This window comes from Notechis scutatus, chromosome 5 (assembly GCF_049901735.1).
Source record: "Notechis scutatus isolate UNSWTSFEM ecotype Mainland chromosome 5, rNotScu1.2, whole genome shotgun sequence".
Taxonomy (NCBI): Eukaryota; Metazoa; Chordata; class Lepidosauria; order Squamata; family Elapidae; genus Notechis; species Notechis scutatus.
Genome location: NC_142013.1, coordinates 51090319 through 51113956, shown reverse-complemented (window position 1 = coordinate 51113956; position 23638 = coordinate 51090319). Strand labels below are relative to the sequence as shown.

Here is a 23638-nt window from a genome sequence, read left to right as displayed (position 1 = left end):
TCTAATTCATTCTTTTAGATAGTTTGCCCTCTCCTGATCTTTTTTTCACATATAAAGGCTAAATGATTAGATGACACTTTTCCTTTTGCATCTCCAATGAGAGATTGATATTGTATTACAGCTCAATGCATTTACTCCTTTTTCAGAATAAAAGATACTCAGATTGGAATATCCTACATTTATTTGAATAATGGGAAGGAAGTGCATAAGCTCAAAACATGCCCCAATTTCATGGTACATGAAAGTGAAGTGTGCAAGTGTAAGGACAGTATTTTCTGAGTAGTGCTTAAAAATATTAAACGTTTTTTTAAAAAAGTATACTGACATAATTTCTTGTTGAACAGAGTAAGATAGTCCGTGTCCTCAACTTATGGCAGAAAAATGGTGTGTTTAAAATAGAAATAATTCAGCCACTTCTGGACATGGCAGCAGGAGCTAGCAGTGCAACCTCAGTGACAGAAGATGCCACCAATAATGAAGGTAGGAATTAGGACCACCCTGTTTAGATCCAAAAAATCTCAGTTTCAGTCCTTGACATATCCAAAAAGTTGCCTGGAATCCTGGAGAACTCTAATATATCTTAGGAGAACCAGTGGTATGACTCAATAAAAGGCAATTTCCTAAGTTTAAATATTGATAGCTTTATTTGAAGTCTTATTTTGTTATGATCTATGTAGAATGAACTGAAATAAGGTCATTGATTAAATACTCCTTTTTTATAAAGGAATGCATGTTTTATTCTGCTGATGTGAATGAATATATCAAAGAGCAGGAGTCCTTGGAAGAGCATTCCAGTATGCTTTGTGTTTTTCAAGACCTATTCAGATTGGTTTTTTATATTCTTTTTCTTTGATTTACCTTCAATATTATTAACTCCTGTGTTCTAAATAAGTTTCCTGAAAATAAGTTATTAGAATTAAATTGCCCTGATGGATATGAAAGATATGTTCTTGATGGAAATTATTTTGGTTTAAATATTATGCTTAGGAGAATTTTATAAAAATGTGGATAAAGTTGTATGTCACAATAAATGATTCAAGCAGAAATTTCATGTTTTAAAAAATAACAAACAGCTACTAAATGGGCAAGATATATAATCTAGTAATCCCAGTCATAATAATTGTTCTATCTAACCTATAATTTGCTACATTTAAAAAAACCAATCACGCCATCATATTCTTTTTCTTTGATTTATCTTCAATATTATTACCTCCTGTGTTCTAAATAAATTTGCCTAAAATAAGTTATTAGAATGCCATCTGCAATGATTAGTCTTGTGTTATGATGTGATGCTAATACATTATAAGATCTTTAAATAGAATACAGATTTTACAGATTGTATTGGGAGAATGCAGAATCTATTCATGGTTGTTAGACATATATAGAGGACATATTCAATTTAGAGAAACCTGCTGCAGGAGGTTAAAACTACTTTTGGATCATACTGTAGAAGAACCAGAATTTGATCATTTTAGAATAACAAAGTATAAAGTGGTTTATATTTGGGAGCACATCTTCAATTGTGTTTAAGATTTAAATATTTAAATATATTCTATAGGTTCACCACAATCTGCTACAATTCCATCTGAGCCACCACAGGTTGGTGCTAATTCAGTACCTGCTGTGCCACAACTGCCCAGTTCTGATGCATTTGCTGCAGTTGCTCAGTTATTTCAAACAACACAAGGACAGCAGGTAAGCAAGAGATTATTTTAAAAAAACTTTTTAAAGAAAATATTATTTAAGGCAAATTATATCTTCAGTAATACATCTTTAAAACTATCATGGAAATTTGTGATTGATAAAAAGTTAAATCCGGTTTTCTGCTGTAATACATATTGGCATATGAGGAAAAATATATTTAGCCATGCAGTTTATCTATGCTTGCTCTCTGAGGAGAATATCAAATGTTCTAGCCATGCAGGGAACTGTATTTTTCATTTTCCCAATAGCAGTCCATTCCCACTGCCATTGCATTCCTCTAAAAGCAATCATGGTATGTTGCAGTGTTTCCATGCCAGAATGGTATTGTGTCTATTCTAATTTTTACACCATGTTGTAGTCTGCAAGGTAGATGCATAGTCACAAGATCAACTGTCTTTTACTATAGTAAGTAAAATCATGACTGGAGGTAAAAAGTAATTGAAATACAGTTCATTTTATTCAATTATGTTTGGCTTGCTCAATATTCATAGATCTCAGAGAGGAATTCAACCAATAAACAATTAAAGAAATTAAATAAGTGGCAATATATAGTTCACGTTGAAAAAGCTTTAATTTGTTTTCAAATAAAAGTGTAGATAAAAAGCCAGGTCTTAAATACTTTTGAAATAAAACCACAGGTAGTACTGGATCTTCTTACATTTTTACATTTGGGGTAGCCAAAGAGCCCTTCTCTATTTTTTACATAAGAGACAGTTCCCAATAATGAGAAGCAGAGGAGCTGTTTTAGGAAATTGTAATTCTCAGGCAGGAGAGAATACTATATTAGTTCCGTTCACATTGGAAGTGCTCCAAATTTTATAGTGCCTGAACAATGTCTCTGCTATCCCTATCCTTAAATTATATTAACAGTTGCAATTTTAATCTGATAGCTCCAACAGATTCTCCAGACTTTTCAGCAACCTCCTAAACCTCAGTCTCCAGTAATAGATAATAATGTAATGGCTCAGGTTCAAGCTATCACAGCTCAGCTGCAGACCACGACAACACAACCATCAGAGCAAAAGCATGATTTCCAAATACCAGAACAAAAAACATCTTTTGATAAGGTAGTATTTTTCTTCTACTTGAAAAGGAATTACCCAAATATCTTGTTTCAAGAGAAATCCATGACAAACTGTAGTTTAGTGCTGTGAAGAACAAGCCTGAAGGCATCTCCTTGCATTTCCTTCTTTCATATGCATGCAAAAAATTCCATCTTCCATTTCTGTCTTTTGGTAAACCATAATGTTGGGATATCTGTGGAGCCTTATAGATTTTTAGTTTATCTTGGCTATATGGGAAATTGTTGCTCTCTCTGAAACAATAATACAGTCCTGTGGTTCATTTTTTAAAAAGTGAGTCTTAACCTGCTTATTGCATTAATTCCAGGTGTGCATATAGCAGTCATGATGTAGATTAGCAGTTGCTACTGATTAATATTTGAGGTGATACAAACCATGATTTAGCTCTGGTTTGTACTTTATCTGACCTTTGGCCTAGATAACATTGCTCTTCTTAAAATCGTTGAAATGTCTGGAAAAAGTAGAGAATTAAAGCTAGTTCTGGCAGGTTTAATGGCTAGGTTAGATTTTAGTACTTTAGTACTACTTAATTGGATTTTCAATTTCAACTGAATATTTTAGCTTTGCTCGTCTAATATTAATCATTTTTTTAAGATTGAGGAGGCAAGGGGACAAGACTGGTATAACTGGGTTTTATGGGGCCAACCTCAAAACCCCATATAGTTTGAGGATAGAGGGTACTTCCTTAATTGTACATCTGGAAAATACTTACAAAAACTTATATCATCAGTAACATGTTTGATTTATTGTTCTATTATTATGGAAGAAAATAGTTGGCTCAATATAATATTTTTCAGAAGCTGTTGGATCGCTTTGACTATGATGATGAACCAGAAGCAGTAGAGGATACAAAAAAAGAAGAGGCCACACCTTCTCCTTCACTCTCTCAACCAACATTGTAAGTTTTGTTTTGTTTTGTTTTGATTTGTTTTGACAACCGATGTTAACATCAAGGAGATTAGAAATGTAAAGTTCATATGTGATTTGTATAACTATTAGGAATTTTTATTCGTACTTTATACTATAATATTTTGGTATGTATATTAGTTTGTTGAAAAATTATTCAGTTCTAATTGAATATTTATTGTCTTAACTGAAATGCAAATTCACAATCTTATTTTTGACCAAAAAAAATGACAGATGGAGAAGAGCAAAATGGAAATTACAGTTAAAATGGACAGGGGAAATATGCAGTCAGTTGAAAACTGATCTCATGGGAAGGGAACATTGATGGTGTTTTAAATCAACTATATGACATACTGCATTATTGAAATCCTGTTGAATTTTTTTTTTTTTAATACCTTAGTGGATTTCCAGGTGAAGGCTTACAACAACCAGTTTATCCTCAGCTTCCAAATATGGATCAGTTTCAGCAGAGAATGCTGGGAATGCAACAGGATGCAATGCTTCACCAGGTAATGGAAACATTTCCATTAGATTAATTCTTATTTTTTTCAAAATTGAGAGCATTTGCTTTCTAGGAAACGCTATTCAGATAATGCTTACATGTCATTCTTCTACTGCTTACCTCTGCATTCTTCTTATACAAGGTCCCCCTCCCTCCAAATGGACAGATGCCTAGCTATGGACTTCTGCCTACACCACAGTTTACTCCTATAGGTCAACAAGTTATACAGGCTCCACCTCAGGTGCAGCAGCCTTTTCAGTCTTCTTTTCCAGCACAAAGTGAATCACATTTACAGAAAGCACATCAACAGGTAAAGAGCTATTTATACCCAATATTTTAGGCATAATGCTGTATATTGTTTCAGGAAAATGCTACTTTACTGCTCACCAGATTCTGTTACAGCATATTTCATTTATTACCATATTTTTCATAGTATAAGTTGCTCTGGACTATAAGACGCACCTAGCTTTTGGGGAGGAAAACAAGAAAAAAAAATCTGCCTCTGCCTCCCAGCAGTTTTCCTCCTTGCAGAAAACAGCCTGGTCAGCTTCAACGCAGCCTGATTTAGCACGAGCAGCTGATTGGCGGTTGGATCAGCCTATCAGTCAGCTGATCCAGGCTGCAGGGATTGCTGCCACCCATTGCTGCCACCCATTGCCGCCGCCCATTATTGCCTCTGTGTGTCCCATTTTTGGCCTCCCCATGTCCCCTTTTCAGCCCATTCCAGGTGGTAGCAATTGCCACCGCCTGTCGCCACCAAAATTATATGCATTGATTTTTCAAATGAGATTCAATGCTAGTGATTTGAAATTGCAGAAGAATGTAATAAAGAGGATGACCTTCCCTCTGATAATCAAACTGCTTGCAAATTCTGAAGATCTAGAATGGGAAGGCCATTCTAAATCAGTATGTGCTTTGATCATAGATCAGTTCTTTAATGAAATCTGGATCACCAGTAAATTAAGATGGAAGAGAAATAGTAAGCAATTTTATTCTGGTTATAAAGTATTAAGGTAAAAAATCAGAATAAATACATGTATCTTATACATTTGTACAACTTTGATTGATAGAAGTGAAAGCAGAAATCACTTTATGTCAATGTCATTTTCAGTGCATTGAATATAAAATTCTATCTTGTACAATTGGTCAGATAACATTTTTATAATTAAAGAAAAAAAAGATGTTCCGAAGATGAAATAGACTTTATTTTTTATATTTTGTTTTTCTTTCTTTTTCTTTCTTTAGTTTATTATTTATTGATGTCCTATGTATTTTTTCTTCTGTTTTTTCTTCTTTTTATTTTTGTATATATGTTTTTGTAAAACTTGTGAAGTAAAATAAAATAAATTGAAAAACTTGTTACAATGATCAAGTAACTTAGAAATAAAATTATAATTATTTCAGGTATAATTACACAAATGTGTTCAAATTATACTGTATAAGGACCATCAATGTTAAGCTTATCTTTTATTCAACTACTGGTATTAGAGTATTTATGAGAAAATGTTTTATTTATAACTTTTTACTAATTTTTATTTGCTATTCATAATCCTATGCATTCTTACTAAGAAATTCCAAGGAGCTCAATGGAATTTATTCCCCCATGTATTAATTCTACTACTAACATCTGCATTTAAAAGACAAAGGCCACTTTTTTGAAGACAGCAAAGTCCACATTTTGGACAGAGAGGAAGGTGGGGATGGGGGTCAAAGAGGCCATCTATATCAAACTCGAACAACCCCCTCTCAACAAAGGGGGAGGGATATGACATCATCTATTTTCAGTCTACAGCACAGTCCTTTCAACAGTTCCAAGAAGGCTCCACACCCATTTGCACTACTCAGGTGACCCTGACAACACCTCCAGGTTCTCAATGACTCTCTAAAAGAATGCAAATGACCAGCTGTCTGCAAGGAGTATAAATCCTCCCATTCCCCATCATCCGGTCAAAGCTGAAGAAGCTTCTTGGATGAGAAGCGAAATGTCTTCAAGGAAAAACCAGAAAGTCCAGTTGCCTCTTGAAAAAGCACTTTTGAGACAATCATTACTTGGATGACTGAGCATCTCCATGGACATTCTACCACTAAAACGTTTTTAATATAAATCATATGTAGCTTTGTGACTCTAACATGATTACACTTTAGGTTTGCTGTACGCGTGTGTTTGTATATTCAACATAACTAGAGGAACAGAGATGAAAACTTCTGTAATTCAAAAAGTAACTCTAGTTTTAAAGTTGATACTGATCAGAAAAGAGTACCACTGATCATAAATCCTTGCTGATTGTTTAAGGAACTGGAAGTGGATCAACATCCAACTCAGGAAGGCAAAAGGCATGAGAACAGAAAGTCGAGATCTAGATCAGCATCGAGGTAAGAATGCTTTATAATAAATAGTATTTTAAATAAGTGAATGGACATAACTGATGTACTACAGAAGGCTAAGCTTTAGTTTTTATAACCCAGGTTTAAATGGAAGGGAGAGTAATTTTTAAATAATTCGTAAAAACGATTGTGGAAAGTAGTACCGTGTTTCTCACATAATAAGGCCGGGCCTTATTTTTTTTTGAGCCCCGAAAAAACGGCTAGGCCGTCTTTTCGGGGGGGTGACTTAATTCCCCCCCCCTTGCATCCTTGCCAACAGCCGCTCCTAACGGGTGATCATGGCGAAGCGCAGAGAGCTCCCTACTCCCACCTTTGCTGCAGACACCTTTGGCACCCGCCGCTGTTGTTTTCCCTTCTGCCCATTCCGCCACCACGTTTGGAGCTGGCGCTTCTGTGTTTGGAGTGCCGCCGCCATTTGGAGCTCCAAACGCGGAAGTGGCAGCTCCAAACATGACGGCGGGCGATCTTTTATTTTGGTCCGTGCGAAGTTCAGAGCGAGCAAGAGAGGGAGACTGCGATGCCTCCATCTGAGATGGCAACCTCACTAGTGGATCACAACGTGGCTGGAAGCCCGAATCGGGGGATACGATGACAATCTTTTGGGGAGAGAAGAGTTGGAGGCGTAATTTGCAGGAGGAAGTGGGTGTACCCCACGGCAGGGAGCCCAAGGAAGAAGGGCGGTAGGCAACGGAGAGCGTCCCGTAGCTCGGAAGCAGCCTAGAGACGCGCTCGGGAAGAGGCGCAGATGCTGCCTTGTAGTCCCCAAACCAACTGCGTGCGCCGCCTTTAGTTATGTGCGCTCCGCTCTCTGGGCATCTCCGTGGGATCGTGACCCTGTCCTTTCCACCTGGGCCCTTGCTGCTTTCTGGCTCTTTAGCGACCGGCTTCGTGTTTGGAACACGTTCGCGTTTGGAGTTGGTTTGGGGACTACAAGGCAGCATCTGCGCCTCTTCCCAGGCGCGTCTCTAGGCTGCTTCCGGAGCTACGGGACGCTCTCCGTTGCCTACCAGCCCTTCTTCCTTGGGCTCCCTGCTGTGGGGTACACCCACTTCCTCCTGCAAATTACGCCTCGCAACTCTTCTCTCCCTTTCCTCTCGCTCCAAAAAGATTGCCATCGTATCCCGCCGATTCGGGCTTCCAGCCACGTTGTGATCCACTAGTGAGGTTGCCATCTCAGATGGAGGCATCGCAGTCTCCCTCTCTTGCTCGCTCTGAACTTCGCGCGGACCAAAATAAAAAGATCGCCCGCCGTCATGTTTGGAGCTGCCACTTCCGCGTTTGGAGCTCCAAATGGCGGCGGCACTCCAAACACGGAAGCGCCAGCTCCAAACGTGGTGGCGGAATGGGCAGAAGGGAAAGCAACAGCGGCGGGTGCCAAAGGTGTCTGCAGCAAAGGTGTTTGGTGGGAGTAGGGAGCTCCCCGCGCTTCGCCATGATCGCCCGTTAGGAGCGGCTGGTGGCGAGGAATTCCTGCCCACCAGGCGCTCCTAACGGCAAGTCTCCCGCCCTTCCCCCTTATTTTGCATATTTTAAGATAGGCCTAAATTTGGGGGGAGGGGCTTAATTTGATTTTATGCCCAAAAAACATGCTGGGCCTTCCTATTGGTGGAGGCCGTATTGTTGGAGAAACACGGTATTAAAAATGCAAATGCATAGGACAGCATTAAGCATATAAAAATCACAAAATGTATGACCCTAGCAATAAAAAGGCATAGAAGTTGTTACAAGAAATAACCCCTAACATTTTCATTTTATTGCTTAAAGGTCATCTTTTTTTCTTTTTAAAAATAAGACTAATTCATAAATCAAAAACCCATTCTTGTCAATTAGATATAGATTTCTCCTTGTATAATGATTTTTAAGTAATCAGCATGCCTGGTAATTCTATCCCTTCCACTAGGTATCCTTAACATTTCAATAATTGATCTGGAGTCATACTAATGACCATGATTAAGGTAAAGCCACACCATAAGAGTTAGTGTTCCATCCTTTGAGATATATCTCCAACAGCAAGATTGTAACAAGCATTTTCTGAGCTATCAGCTCACAGGAAGTAAAACTTTTTGTAGTACAAACCTCATTTTAAAGTAATAGAAAAGTTTTTATGTTAAGCTTCTATAAATGAATTAGGACAGTACATTCAAATTACTTACTTTAAAAGTTACATAAATAAGTAGGATCCATTTCATGAAGTTTCTTCAGCTAAAAAGATTTATTGGTTTAGGATCCACAAGTAATTTCTCCAAAACCTTGGAGCCCCCAAAAGCAGGAGTGATATCTGGATCATGTATAACAAATAATAAGAGCTTAAGATAAATATTTTAACATTTACATAAAGCTGCTGGGAGAGACCATCAATGGTTTGGGGTACAATAGCATCAGCTTCATGTCTGCCTAAGGCAGGCTGGGCAGTGTGAAATTTGAAGGGTGTGAGTGAAGAAAAATATGATGAGATTGAATGAGAAAGATGGAGAATGGCTGTTGATCCAAAAGCCATCTGAGTCCATGAAAATCCCACCATTAATTCTTGATATATTTGTGATCTCACAGAAAAAACTGATATTGTGCCTACAGATTTTTTTGGTTCCTATCTTTTTCTACTTAGTTAAGATTTATCTACATTTAGCAGGAGATCCTAATCCTTTAATATTCCAAATTACAAAGGACGTTGCTATTGATGTTATTAATATAGAAAACCATGAACAACAAAAAAGGTGCATGTTATATTCATTGATACCATACACAGATTATATCCAAAAGTGAGGGAAAAAATAATATAGGTATCTAACAATTGTGATAAAATCTCAGTTGTTGAATGAAATGGTAGTTAAGTAAGGCATCATGTGACAGCACAATGACAAAGATCCTAGCACTCCTGGTTGCAGTCATTAAATGAGCTCATAAGTTGTTAAGCAAATGCATTGAAAATCCTTCTGTGCCTGTGAGTTCTGTAGGCACAGAGAGACGAGAGAGTTTAGCTCTGAGCTTGATCGGAGTTCAACTTCAGAAATCCTTCATCAGAAAGCTCTTTTAGGAAGCCCCCAGAGATGAGAGAGTGCTGTTGGCAAGCAGCGGCAGCTTACAACGTTCCCTTTGACTATCTGGGGAAGCAGTCAAAGAAGATTGCAGAGGGTGATCACATGATTGACAATTGGTGCTTGACAACCAATTGTAATTGGGAACAGGTTGCCAACTACTCAGATTGCGATCATATGAATGTGGGTGTGTTGCACCTTTCCCTTTAACAATAGTTAAGTGAGGACTACCAATAGTAATGTGATAAAAATAAAATTGCTAAATCCCTAATCAGCAGTTTTTGAGCATTATAGACTTTTTCTGTTACCTCTTACATAAATGAAACAAATCATGGTGATTATTAATATTCTTACCATTATATGAATACAGAAAAAAAAGGGAAACAAAAGGTTTATTCTTTAATAAATGTCTATTAAAGAAGTGGGGAAAAGACTAAAGTGAGGAAAGGATAAAAAAAACAGATGGCTGTTAATAGTTTCCAATTTATACACTTTATTATTTGATAATTTCAGCTGTCTTGGAGTCTGATGGAGAATTACCAGCACTCTTAAACAGTAATCTACAGTTATTTGTCCAATATTTTTTCTGCATTGTTGGATATCCTTAACAGAACTGGGGGAAAACATGATATTTTTTAAAATTCCCCTATTCATCTATACATGTAGAATGGCCTATTTTTGAAATGTCATTTTCCTTTTGGCATATTTAAAATAAATACAGAGTGAATGACCAAAATCAGCTGTACAAACAGAAAAGATAGGAACGAACCCTCTCGGTATCCAGATTACTGCATGCATTTCTTTTTTATACTAGATCACCCAAGAGAAGAAGATCACGATCTGGTTCTCGAACTCGAAGATCACGCCATCGTCGTTCTCGTTCTCGATCACGGGACAAGCGACGTCATTCTCCTAGGTCACGGTCCCAGGAAAGACGTGAGAGGGAGAGAGAGCGAGAACGCAGAGTAAAAGGCCTTCCTCCAGTCAAACCAGAAACAGTTAGTGGTGAGTATTTTTTTTAAATATTTTTTATTAAGGATTTTGGTTAACAATAGAATGTAATTTTTCACTCTTCACTTTTCCTTTTCTGCCTGAAATCATAGTCTCAACTATGTTATCACTTAGGATAGACAGAATAATTGTTTTCCCATGAAAGTCTATAATTATTTCCAAAGTCTTACAGTACGAGTCTGAATATTTCATATTTATCTGAACCATTAATTTGTTTATAACTTTCTTGAATCAAAATATTATACTTATTTCTAACTCTTTAAATTCTTAAGCTTATTGTTATTTTTTTGGTATGTGTTGAATGAACTTAAATTCAACAGGTTGCTTTTTAGACTTCTGAAGACATTTGATAGCTTTAAAGTAGCAAATAAATAAATTCTGAAATTGAAAATGAGGTTAATGAACCTACTGTCCTTTAAAAGGTTCTGCCACAGCTGTAAGCATGATGGCTGTTCCCTTTATCTCCTGGTGCTCAAACCCAGGGGACACTGTTCTCCTGTGGTCCCCTCATGAGGAATAGCTGTCCAGAGTACTGATGGATAGAGATATTCCTCAACTTACATTCATTCAGCTCCATTTCAAATGTTGCTGTTGCAGAGGCCCTGCAGTCAGATCCAAATTTGGAGACCTGGCAGACAGCCTGCATTTTATAGCCATGGGCGCTTCAGCTCCCTCCGCTTGTCCATCTCCACCCCCATCTCCCACCCTTTTGGCTCCCCTTCACCCAGCCCCAGAATTATGCAGCTTACCCAGCTGCCTTCTGTTCCAATTTCCTGCACCAACATTTTGCCCAGCCACCATGCTCAAAGCAGAAGTGCCTTGCAACCCTTAATGGACTTTTGCTGATCAGGCCTGAAACAACGAGGCTTTAAGCATTTGTTTATAAATAAGAGATGGATATGAGAAGGATATATTATTTTTTGTATTTTAAGAGAAAAAAGATTAAGAAGGATAAGATACTAAAATTATTTATACTTATTGTAATATAGAAGGAAGTCATTTCATTTTTTCTTTACTTTGATGTTATTCTTTCTGATTCTGTTTCTATTCATTTTTTCTTTATTGTTTTTCTTTGTATTTTTATCTATTTAATCATAACTTTTAACAAAATTGCTATAACAGTTTTGTGATTTAGATTTAGTAAAGATTTTTATATAGTTGAAATAATGTTCATTTTAATATTTAAGTCCATTCAAATATATTTCTCTCTTAGTTTGCAGTACAACTCTTTGGGTAGGACAACTGGACAAACGAACAACACAACAGGATGTTGGAGGTCTCCTAGAAGAGTTTGGTCTAATTGAATCTATAAATGTGAGTGTCAGTCTCAAAAAAAATAACAGCAAGTTAACATTTCATTTGAAACTTTAGACTTTCCTGCAACACATGACTGTATTACTAGTACAAAAATATGAAAAATAAAATAGTAAAAACAAAAATATGAAAAATAAAATAGAATAGAATTCTTTAGTGGCCAAGTGTGATTGAACACACAAGGAATTTGTCTTGGTGCAAGTGCTCTCAGTGTACATAAAAGAAAAGATACATTCGTCAAGAGTCAAGAATCGTAAGGTACAACACTTAATAATAGTCGTAGGGTACAATAAGCAAATAAGTAACATTCAGTTTTATAGCTTCTAGAATATAATTCCCTTGACTTTTGGCTTAAGTTATAGTTTAATTTAGTTAGTTATTTATTATTTGGTGCCCTTGAGTCAATCTAGATTCCTGGAAACTACCTGGATAAATTTCTACAATTTTCTTGGGAAGATTTTCAAAGTGGCTTGCCATTGCCTTTTTCCTAGGACTTACTGGCTGGCCCAATATTACCAAGTTGGCTTCATGCCTAAGGAAGGACTAAATTCACGGTTATTTGATTTTTAGCCTGATGCCTTAATCACTACAGCAAACCAAACTGGCCCCATTATTAATAATAATAACAGGTACACAATACATTTTAAATAACATACATTATTATTCTTGTAAAGTAATTTAATATTTCTTTGTTGAAAATAGATGATCCCCCCAAGAGGATGTGCTTATATTGTAATGGTACAGAGACAAGATGCAAACCGTGCCCTGCAGAAACTGAGTCGTGGTAACTTTAAAGTCAATCAGAAATCTATAAAGGTATGTTTATATTTTTCCTATCCTTAAAAGAATATTTTGATTGTTTGATTGATTTTCCTACAAGAACAGTAATTCAGTACGTATAAGATTATAACATAGAATGTGGATGTCACCTATAAGTGTTGAGATAAATTAGCATAATTGGGCTCACTTGTGTTCATATTTATAGGATTGAAGAGTAGGAAAATACATCCTAGTTATTTGTAGTTTAATGTTGGTTGTAGGGGTGGTTCAACTGTTTTAGCTTTTCAGATTTATTGTGTTTGACACAACACTTCAAACAATTTAATTGGCATTTGATAATTTTAAAACAATATTTCACTTCCTCCCCCTTTAGTTTGAGGATAAGAGCCCAACTGTATGTTTTTTTTTACATATTACTATAAATAACTAAAAAAAATTAAAAGAGAAATAACTCATGGTGGAGTCAGCTGAACAACTACAATCAGCAAGAGATATGAAATAAATATATGTGATTTCTGCATAGTTTTAATTGTGATTGAACAGTTCATTACCTACCTGATTGTATGATTATATTGAACTGAATGAATATAATTAATTATCATCTTAATAGTAAAACTTCTTGTCTGACAAGTGTGCTTTTTTCCTTCAGATTGCTTGGGCTTTAAATAAAGGAATTAAGCCAGACTATAAGCAGTATTGGGATGTAGAATTAGGTGTTACCTACATACCATGGGGTAAAGTTAAACCTGAAGATTTGGAAAGCTTTTGTGAAGGAGGAATGCTGGACAATGATACACTTAGTCCAGGTAAGAAAATAAATTTATGTTTAAATAGAAGTTTTAAATTAAAATATTTATGCATAAAATATTTTAATCAATTAAAAAACACAGTTTCAGCTATTCAGGGGTAGAATAAGATGTTACCAACAAAAAGTAGCTTTTAAGGAAAAAAATGAAGTTTTGAGATAAAACCGCTTAGCATGGATATAAGGCTGGAAGTAGTTACTGTATTTTTCGGTGTATAAGACGCACCCCCCCCCCAAAAAAAGCGGGTGGAAATGCCTTTGCATCTTATACATCGAATGTTGCCAAAACCCTGCCCACCCACCCTTCAGCCTCTGCCTCCCAGCAATTTGCCTCCTTGGGGCAAACAGCCTGGTCACCTTCAGCACAGCCTGATTAGCATAAACAGCGGATCGTCAGTTGGATTGGCCTCCCGACAATCAGCTGTTTCAGGGTGCAGAGATTGTCATTGCCTCTGGGTGCCCCATTTTCGGCCTCATCCCATTTTCAGCCTCTACATGCCTTGTTTTTGGCCTTTGTGTACCCTGTTTTTGGCATGTTCTGGGCAGCGGGGATCGGAACGGGCTGAAAATGTGTGCGGAGGCCTAAAATGGGCTGCGCGGAGAAAAAAGATGAAATGCAGAGACCAAAAATGGGGTGCGTGGAGGCAGCAATAGACAATGTCAATCCCTGCAGCTTGAAATAGCTGATCGTCGGGAGGCGATCCAACCGACAACCAGCTGCTTGTGCTAATCAGGCTGTGCTGAAGCTGACTAGGCTGTTTGCTGCAAGGAGGTAAATTGCTGGGAGACAGAGGCAGATTTTTTCCCTTGTGTTTCTCCTCAAAAGCTAGGTGTGTCTTATACTTGAGAGCGTCTTATACTCCAAAAAATACAGTACGTGATTGTAAATGTCTGAAACCCTTCAAGAGAAGAAAATACAGTTCACTATTGTACACAGTCTTAAGCTTACACTTTAAGGATTTGGATATATTAGAATAGGTTCAGAAAAAGCACAATAAAGGTAATTGGGAATTAGAAGTTAAGTCTTATGAAAAGACTTGGAAGGAGGGATAATGTAGTCCTTTTCAATTCTTCAGAGAAGAAGTCATGTTATGATGCCAGTAACTGATGGATCCAAACTACAAGAAGGAAGTGTCTGACTGAATGTTAGGAAAAAAATATTTCTTTTGGAAAGAGCAGAGTGGAAGTTGAATGGATTACTAAGGGGAGGGGAGAGTTTTTTTTCATTAAGTGTATTCAGACAGAGAGTTAACCATGTGCCAGGGATGCTGGAGTCCTATAAACAAAGAATTAGACTTGACAGTTTAAATAACCATTTCAACTGTATGATTCTATGAGATTGGAATACGTAGCAAAACTGCTTCTCTTGGTTATAGTCGTCTAAGCTGATGAAAATAAATACAAAACATAACAGTATTACAATATGAAAGAGGCTCAGTCATAATGAGTTTTGAAAACACATTTTCAGTTAAAATGCAATGAAGTTGAAATACCATTTGTAAAACTTTAATATATTGATTTATATTGAAACATCAAATGTACAAACTGCCCATCTCACAGAATGACTCTGGACCCAATTATAAAGTTAAAACATTAATTACTATGGAAGTTATACTGTCAAATGGTAACATCATTCTGTAAAGAATGCAAAAGGCTTGGTTGCAAATGTGGCCCCTTAATGCCTTTTTTTTTTAAAACCAAAGAGAGTTGGTTTGCTCCCAGGAGAGCTTTTTACTTACCTTGAAAGCAACATTAGTTGTCCATTAGGCCATATAAAGGAGTTGAAAGCAGGAATATTTTAAAAGAATTTCCTTTGAAGATCTCAAATAGCTGGAACAGGTTCTTCAGAACGTCAGGACAGAAAGTGTAAAATTACCATCTTAAATTTGCCTGCTAAAATAGCAGCCAACAAAGTTGCCATTGAAAGGTAGTTCCAATATTGTACCCAATTGGCTACATTTTTCACAAACAGAAATTTATCCGTATGTAGCCAAATCATGCACAATCTTTGATGTATCCAAGGCATGGATTTGGCCCTTTTAGAAACAGTTATATCGGGTATACCGCAAACATAGTTTTGTAAACAAGTTCAGTATAATTGAATATTTCAATTTATAGTTGATGACCAAGAAGCAATCCCATATTGCACAGCAGTCTCAAATTTCAGGTTATATATCTTACTTTTCAAGTGCTATATTATGAATTATGCAAGTTTGGCATATCCTAGATACGATACAACAATTCTCATTAAATTTTATACCTGTTTTAGGGCTGTGTCTATTGTGAATGCTGAATACTGAGGACAATACAAATTCAGACAATAATAAGCAGGATCTAAATAGAATGAATAAAGCTAAACTTTACAATATATATAGAAAAATAGATAACATTCATTTAAGAGAGCCATATGATTATAAACTAAATTGAATATATTATGAACATTTTATATGTGGGTCTGTGTATGTTAAATTCTTCAGTGTTTACATAAAATTTTAGTTCATAGTGGTAAATAAATAAATGTAATTTTTTTGCCAAATTGACATGTTAATGTAGCTTTGAAAAACTGCTGACATAATATATGTGTGTGTGTGTGTGTGTATATATACACACACACACACACACACACACACACACACACACACACACACACACACATTTGCATTAGTGGGAAACAAATAGGAAGGAAAATTAAAGTGCCTGAATAAAATAGTACAGTACGCCTTATTGAAGTGCTCTGATGAAGTTCTTATGGCTGTCTAGAGTTTGGATTCAATTTGGAAGACATTTGAATGATCCAGGAATGTGAATACTGCACCTGCCTGCAACTCATTAAAATAGCTGCGTGTGGTTCCAGGAATTTATAGTTGCAGCATAAGATTCACCATAGTATATTCAATCCTAGAAACCATTAGTCGCTTAAAGGAGTTTCTAATTACTGCTGTGTTTATATTTCATGCAGCACCACTTTGAAGAATATCTGCAAAATTCAGAGCTCTAGTTCATATATTTTTTAAAAATGAAGCTACCTTGACAGTATATACACACATATTTGATAAAGTATGTTGAGTTGCTGTTTCATCCTTCATCTGTTGCACAGAAAAACTTGAATATTGTGAAATGGTCTTAAATAGATTTAGGGATGTAGAAGAAATACTTCTTTTTCTACTAATGGAAGTGAAATCTGTATTTGTTTCTTCTGTGTGTAGTTCTGGATATTATTAATCTAGTTTTATAAATAATCATTTTCATGAAAAAAAAACTGGAAAGTTTTCTATGCTGGATTAGTATAAAAGTATTTCTTGTCTCGGCCATAATTCTGAATATATAATGATTAGAAAGCAGTATAAAGGGACTGAGTTGAAGATGCAGTATTTCAAAGAAAGCTTCATTTTTTTTCTAACGAAGAAGTTTGCCTTAATCCACTTGTATAAAGAAAAATAAATTAAAACAGGTATGAATTCTGTATACAATATATTTAGGAAACCTTATTGCACAAGGAATTAAACATATTTAAAACAATTTAAAGATAAGTTTAAATGCATGAATAAATTGACACCAAATATTTTTACATTCTTTTTAATATTCTTTTATAGAATGGAAAGGAATTCCAAAAAAACCAGAAAACCAACTAGCCCAGAATGGAGGGGCTGGAAGTGATACTGCACATAATGAACAAACATCACCTATAACTAAAGCTTTGCCTGTCCAAATGCCTGTACCTATACCTACACCAATAACAGTACCACCCCCACAGGCAAGTTCAATATATTTCTTCCCCCCCTCTCTCCTCCCTCCCCTGTCCCTCCTCCTCCCTCCCTCCTCCCTCTTCTTCATACTTCAATTATACCTGTATAACTTCATATAAATTGTATTATTCCTAAATAAGCAATTCAATACTTTGTTTTGACATGTATGTAATATGGGTTTGATTGTTGAAAATTGTTCTTGAAATGTTTCCAATGCTAAGATTTTCAGCTTAGAAGACATACAAACATCCTAGAATAATCAACTCATGATAACTTCATTCTGTACAAAATCAACACGAGAGTTAAATTAATAGAAAACAGAAGAGATGTTTGAGGCCCTTCTAACAGATTCATTAAATTGGCTTTAATTGTGAATGAGAACTTGAAAAATGATATTGTGTCCTTCAACTGAAATTACTTTTATTACACAGCATTTTTAAAAAGAGATATATAAATTGAGGATTTTTCCCATTAAATTGTGGAAAAGATAATAAGTAATCTTTCTGTTGAATGAAAAGAATATACAGTATTAACTTACAAAGTATAATTTCTGAGGATCTTTCATGAAGAAATTGTGGTCAAACTGAAAGTAGATTTCATCACAATTAAAACCTTAGAATAATGACCTCTACAGCATTGCTAAAAATGATAATAGCTGAAATAAATCATACTGCAAGATTTTTTTAAAGTAAACTAGTCTTTAGGGACAGTAGCGACAGATAATTTGTACATTATGTAATTAATCATAAATGGTTAAGAACTAAAATTAACAAAAGAATTTTAAAAATTGATATGCGTGTAGGTGAGTGCATATCAGATGCTAAATTCATAGCAGAAGAAAGTGATATCAAATCACGAGTCAGAAAAAATTACAACTATCATATTTTTCTATCAGGACTATATATAACAAGCATAGGCATTGAAATTAAATTACTGGTTCTTTGACAAGAAGCCAGTAGTTTTTATGTTTTATGGAAAACAAACATGATGACCTAGAGCAGGGGTGTCAAACTTGATTTCATTGTGGGCTGCATCAGGGTTGTGTTCGACCTTGACGGGCCGGGGGTGCAGTGTGGTGTGGCAAGGGGTGGGCGTGGCCATGGTGGGCGTTTGACACAGGCTCAAGATGCATTTTTTCCCCTTTGCATTCAAAACAGCTATTCCAGACAAAGGAGGGTTTACTTTCTGGCACAAATAGTCTCAATTCATAATGAGATTAAAGACATGTAGAGTCCCCAGCTGCTATGGGGCTTGACTCTTTTGTATAGGAGCAGAGCATAAATGGACAATTTCTCCAGATGTCTCTAAAAACTGTCTGCCCAACAATCTATCAATCTTTGTTACTACCTCTGACGCAGCCCTAGAGGAGGACTTAATATTAGTAATAATTTAAAAAATTGATATACCACCAAATTCTTAATGACTGGATGGCTCTCAATAATCAAAAAAATTACAATTAAATCAATCACAGGTAAAAGATTAAGATAAAAGATGACAAACTCAGTGATGCAAGGGGGCTCTCATCAAAAACGCGGGTGAAGAGCCAGATGTTTTTGTCTCTTCTGAACAGCAGCCATCCAGATCTTGGAGGGTACCTAGTTCTAATTGGCAAATGCTGCTTAAAGAGAAGGTGAAGAAGCCTCCTGCAGCACTCTGCCAGCCAAAATGGAGCGCAGGGTGTGCATGTCATTTTGGCTGGCAGAGGCACCGCGGACCTATCCTTTGTTATTTCCAAGCACCACAGGCCTTAAGTTTGACACTCCTGACCTAGAAGGTGTTTTTTTAAAAAAATTGTAATCACAGGTTAAATTAAAAGAGTGTTATCCTAGCATATTATCTCTAATGACCACTTCCACTTTGAATTTTTTTATTAAGATGTTATATGGTACAGATTGTCCTTGACATATAACCACAATTGAGCCCAAAATTCCTGTGGCTATGTAAGAGTTAAAAGAATTACAAACTTTTTTGTCATAGTTGTTAAGCGAATTGCTGCAGTTGTTAAATGAATCATATGGTCATCAGACACATTTGCTTCCCCCTTTGACTTGCTTGTCAGAAGTTGTCTGAGAAGGTTGCAAATAGTGATCAAATGACCCTGAGACAGTGCAGCTGTCATAAATACATGCCAGTTGCCAAGTGTCTGAATTTTGATCACGTGACCATGGGAATGCTACAGTGTTCGTAAGTGTGAAAACTGGTAATAAATCTCTTTTTTTTCAATGTCATAACTTTGAGCAGCTATTAGACGAACAATTGTAAGTCAAGGGCTGCCTGTAAATGAGTGTATGCAACATGCCGTTTAACATCAAGTGAAACATTGCTCCAAATTTAAAATAAGCAAATAGAAAATAATTATCACTATTTAAATAATTATTAGCATACAATTATAAAAATATTAAAATCTAATAGTTTTAATCTATCTTAGAATTTGTCTACTTGTATAGCAAAATTGAATGAATAAAATACACATTTACTTTTAAACATTTAATTGTTTTATAGAGATGATTCAGCAGCTTTTAAAATATTTTACTACTTGTAATTAATATTTTTTCTCTATCCAATTATACTTAAATTTTGAATGTGAAGAATTATAATCAGGGATGTATTGGTATTGGTATTGGTTCCATTAAAGTATATGTTATTTCAGTTTAATTTACGTATGACAATATTATGCGTGGTGATGGTACATCATTTTATTAATGCTATTAATTGAATTGATGGAAAAAAGAGATTAGCTATCACAGACAACTAGTGATTACACACCCGATTTGATGTTCTTGTCGGAGCAGTGTCTATATGACCTAGAATTGGTGAACCTGTGATTGGTCCCCTTGTCATGGTCGGATTACAGTCTGGTGGCAGTGAGTTTCTCAAAAGCTGCGCCCCCTCGCGGGGGGGCAGGACTTATTGGATTGGTCCACCCCCATCGACTAATGGACCCAGATGGGTTCCAGAAGGAGCTGGGGGTTATAACTGCAGATCTACTGTGCAGTCCAGCTGAGCTGTTGGTCACTGTTTGGAATAGGAAGGTGACTGAGGCTCTGGATAGGATTGCACCCTTGTGACCTCTCCTCAACTGTAGACCTCTTTGTGCCCCGTGGTATACAGAGGAAATGAGAGGGATAAAACTCATGAGATATCTAGAGCACCGCTGGCGGAAGACAGGAGATGAACTCGATTGAACACGGGTAAGAGCTGCTACTAAGGCCTACCTTGTGATTCGTGCGGCAAAGTGTAAATACTTCTCTACACTAATTGCGTCTGCAGATAACCGCCTAGTGACCCTCTTTAAGGTGAGCCGTCTCCTCCTGGGAAAGGAGGAGATTGGGGTCCACCTGAAGGGACATGCCGAGGAATTTGCAGATTTTCTGGAAGACAAAATTGCTCGACTTCGTTCCCAGTTAGATGCCAGCGTGGTTGCTGGTCTGGTGGAAGCTCCAGAGGCAGCTTTTTGCCCTGTTATCTAGGAACGGTTTGACCCTGTTGCTTCTGAGGAAGTGGACAGGATCCTAGGGAGTATGTGCGCAAGCACCTGTGTTTTAGACCCATGTCCCTCCTGGCTTGTGAAAGCATCTCAGGTGACAAGCGGGTGGACTCTGGCAGTGATTAATGCTTCCCTATAGGAGGAGACAGTGCCCCAGCACTTTAAGGAGGCTGTGGTCCGCCCTCTTCTTAAGAAGACATCGCTGGACTCCACCCGGTTGGATAATTTCTGACCTGTCTCCAATCTTCCCTTTTTGGGGAAGGTTGTTGAGAAGGTGGTCGCGCAGCAGCTCCACAGGTTTCTGGATGAAACGGATTATCTCGACCCCTACCAGTCAGGATTCAGGTCTAGATTTTGGACAGAAACTGCATTGGTTGCACTTTTGGATGATCTCTGGTGGGAGCGGGATGGGAGTAGAGCATCCATCCTTGCTCTACTTGATCTCTTGGTGGCTTTTGATACCATTGATCATGGGATTCTCCTGGGATGGCTTCGGGGGATGGGAGTGGAAGGCCTTGTGCTGTCCTGGTTCACTTCCTTCCTCTGCAGCCGCTGTCAGTCAGTGTTGATAGGAGGGGAGAGTTTGAGCCCTTGGCTACTGCTTTACGGGGTTCCGCAGGGCTCAGTACTCTCTCTACTCCTGTTCAACATTTATATGAAACTGCTGGGTGAAATCATCCATCACCATGGACTGAGGTATCACCAATATGCTGATGATACTCAGCTGTATGTCTTGGCCCGTGGTGAATTAAGTGTGCTGTGTCCTCCCTCCCAGCCTGGAGGCTGTTAGAGGCTGGATGGGGAGCAACGGGTTGAAACTAAACCCTTGCAAGACTGACTGGCTCTTGAGTTTGGGGTTCGTTGGCTCAGGGACAATTGCCACTTTTGGTCTTGGATGGGGTGGCACTACCCCAAACAGACCCTGTGCATAATCTAGGGGTTTTCCTGGACTCAAGACTCCTGCTGCCAGGAGGGCCTTTGCGCAATTGCGGGTTGTGCACCAGTTACGCCCTTTCCTGGACCAACGTAGTCACTCATGCCCTAGTCACTTCCCAACTTGATTATTGCAACGCGCTCTACGTGAGGCTGCCCTTGAAGACCATCCAGAAGCTCCAGTTGGAGCAAAATGCAGCGACCTGCATGGTTTTGTGCAGACCCCGATGTGCACATGTTTCACGTCCTGCAGGAGCTGCATTGGCTGCCAATTTGCTTCCGGGTGCAATTCAAGGTGCTGGTTGTCACGCTTAAAGCCCTTCATGGCTTGGGACCAAGTTATCTGAAGGAACATCTCTTGCCAGTCACTTCTACCTGACCCAACAAGTGGGGAGGCAAGGAATGCTGTGGGTCCCATCCCTGAGGGAGATACACCTGGTGGGACACAGAAGAAACCTTCTCCATGGTGGCTCCCTCAGTCTGGAACATTCCCCCAGAGATTAGAATGGCCCCCTCTCTAATACTCTTCCGGAAGGCACTCAAGACCTGGTTCTGCCAGCAGACCTGGGGAACCCAGAGCGGGATGGAACCCATCAAATGGCTCATGTGATCTGCTGTAGTTGGGGTGGGAGTTGGGGGTGATTTTTTTATTTTTTTTCCAGATTTTGTTCTATTGTACTATATTAATTTATTTGATTCTTTTTGCTAGTTTTTATTGTTTGTTTTTTTTAAAAAATTTAAATATGGTTTTACATTCTGTAAGCCATCTTGAGATTAGGCGGCAATATAAATTTAATAAAAAAAATAAATAAATTATATAACTCGGCAAATAAACAAAAATATTAACAATTAAAGATCTTTCCCATTGTGATATTCTTCAGCAATTCTGGACTTTAAACATTATGCTAGTCATGCTGATTATGCATAATAAACACATTGATTATATTTTCAAATTTTGTAACAGTAGAGGTATATAATCCAACATGATTAATACCAATATGGGAAAAGTTTAATACAGAAGAAAAGTGGAAAGCAGTTCAAAGAAATCTTATAGAATTTTACTGGGAAAGAGAACTATAACCTAAACATTTTTAGTAGCTTTTGTGGTAGATTCTGTAGGTGCACTAATTGCACTGCTCCATCTAAAAAAATACCCTAAAGCAACATTTCGAACAGTACTTACAAATGTGACATTGTATGGGCTAATAGGTAATTTAAATGTACACCATTAATTAAAGAAATAGAATAGAATTCTTTATTGGCCAAGTGTAATTGGACACACAAGGAATTTGTCTTGGTGCAAATGCTCTCAGTGTACATAAAAGAAAAGATACATTTGTCAAAGTGTCAAGAATCATAAGGTACAACACTTAATAATAGTCATAGGGTACAATAAGCAATCAAATCATGCTAGGAAACAGTCAATAAAAATCGTTAGGATACAAGCAACAAGGTTACAGTCAATTTGGCAAAAAAATTTACATTTATACATTATCACTATGAACTAAAATTATATGTAAATATTGAAGAATTTAACATACACAGACCCACATATAAAATGTCAATAGTATATTCAATTTAGTGAGGATTAATAGTAATAGTAATGGAGACTTAATAAATAGTTTGACAGTGTTGAAGGAATTATTTGTTTAGTAAAGTGATGGCGTTCGGGAAAAAACCTGTATATCGTAATAGATATTATGCCAAAGGAAGAAGCATTGATAAATAAGGAACCTCTGAATATTTGTTTTTGCCACTACTAATTCTATATGTACTGTGTCTTGATTTAAAAAATGGCATTTATTTGTGATTCAGAATTTAAATTTCTAACTATTAAGGTTGAGTTAAACTTCTAATAAAAATGAATTTTACCGATTTTCTGTTTCTGACATCATTGTAAAGTTACCTGTAAGAATAAGAACTATGCCATAAAATGAAAATAATTTTA

General features: G+C 37.0%; 1 protein-coding gene and 1 pseudogene across 6 annotated transcripts in view; both read left to right on the top strand.

Moving 5' to 3' along the window:
* The window catches only part of SCAF4 (SR-related CTD associated factor 4), a 59346-nt gene that overhangs the window by 20565 nt on the left and 15143 nt on the right, over window positions 1-23638 (top strand). For 4 of the 6 annotated variants that reach the window (XM_026664156.2, XM_026664154.2, XM_087966691.1 and 1 more), the window contains exons 5-16: window positions 345-480; window positions 1559-1695; window positions 2595-2771; window positions 3584-3684; window positions 4093-4201; window positions 4337-4504; window positions 6488-6567; window positions 10429-10619; window positions 11839-11939; window positions 12642-12755; window positions 13369-13525; window positions 17118-17278. In XM_026664156.2, the coding sequence (XP_026519941.1) occupies window positions 345-480; window positions 1559-1695; window positions 2595-2771; window positions 3584-3684; window positions 4093-4201; window positions 4337-4504; window positions 6488-6567; window positions 10429-10619; window positions 11839-11939; window positions 12642-12755; window positions 13369-13525; window positions 17118-17278 (1632 nt within the window). The remainder of the gene's footprint in view (window positions 1-344; window positions 481-1558; window positions 1696-2594; window positions 2772-3583; window positions 3685-4092; window positions 4202-4336; window positions 4505-6487; window positions 6568-10428; window positions 10620-11838; window positions 11940-12641; window positions 12756-13368; window positions 13526-17117; window positions 17279-23638) is intronic. The other 2 variants (XM_026664155.2, XM_087966690.1) reach the window with 1 other exon arrangement.
* Window positions 20090-22618, top strand: LOC148130475 (uncharacterized; annotated as a pseudogene).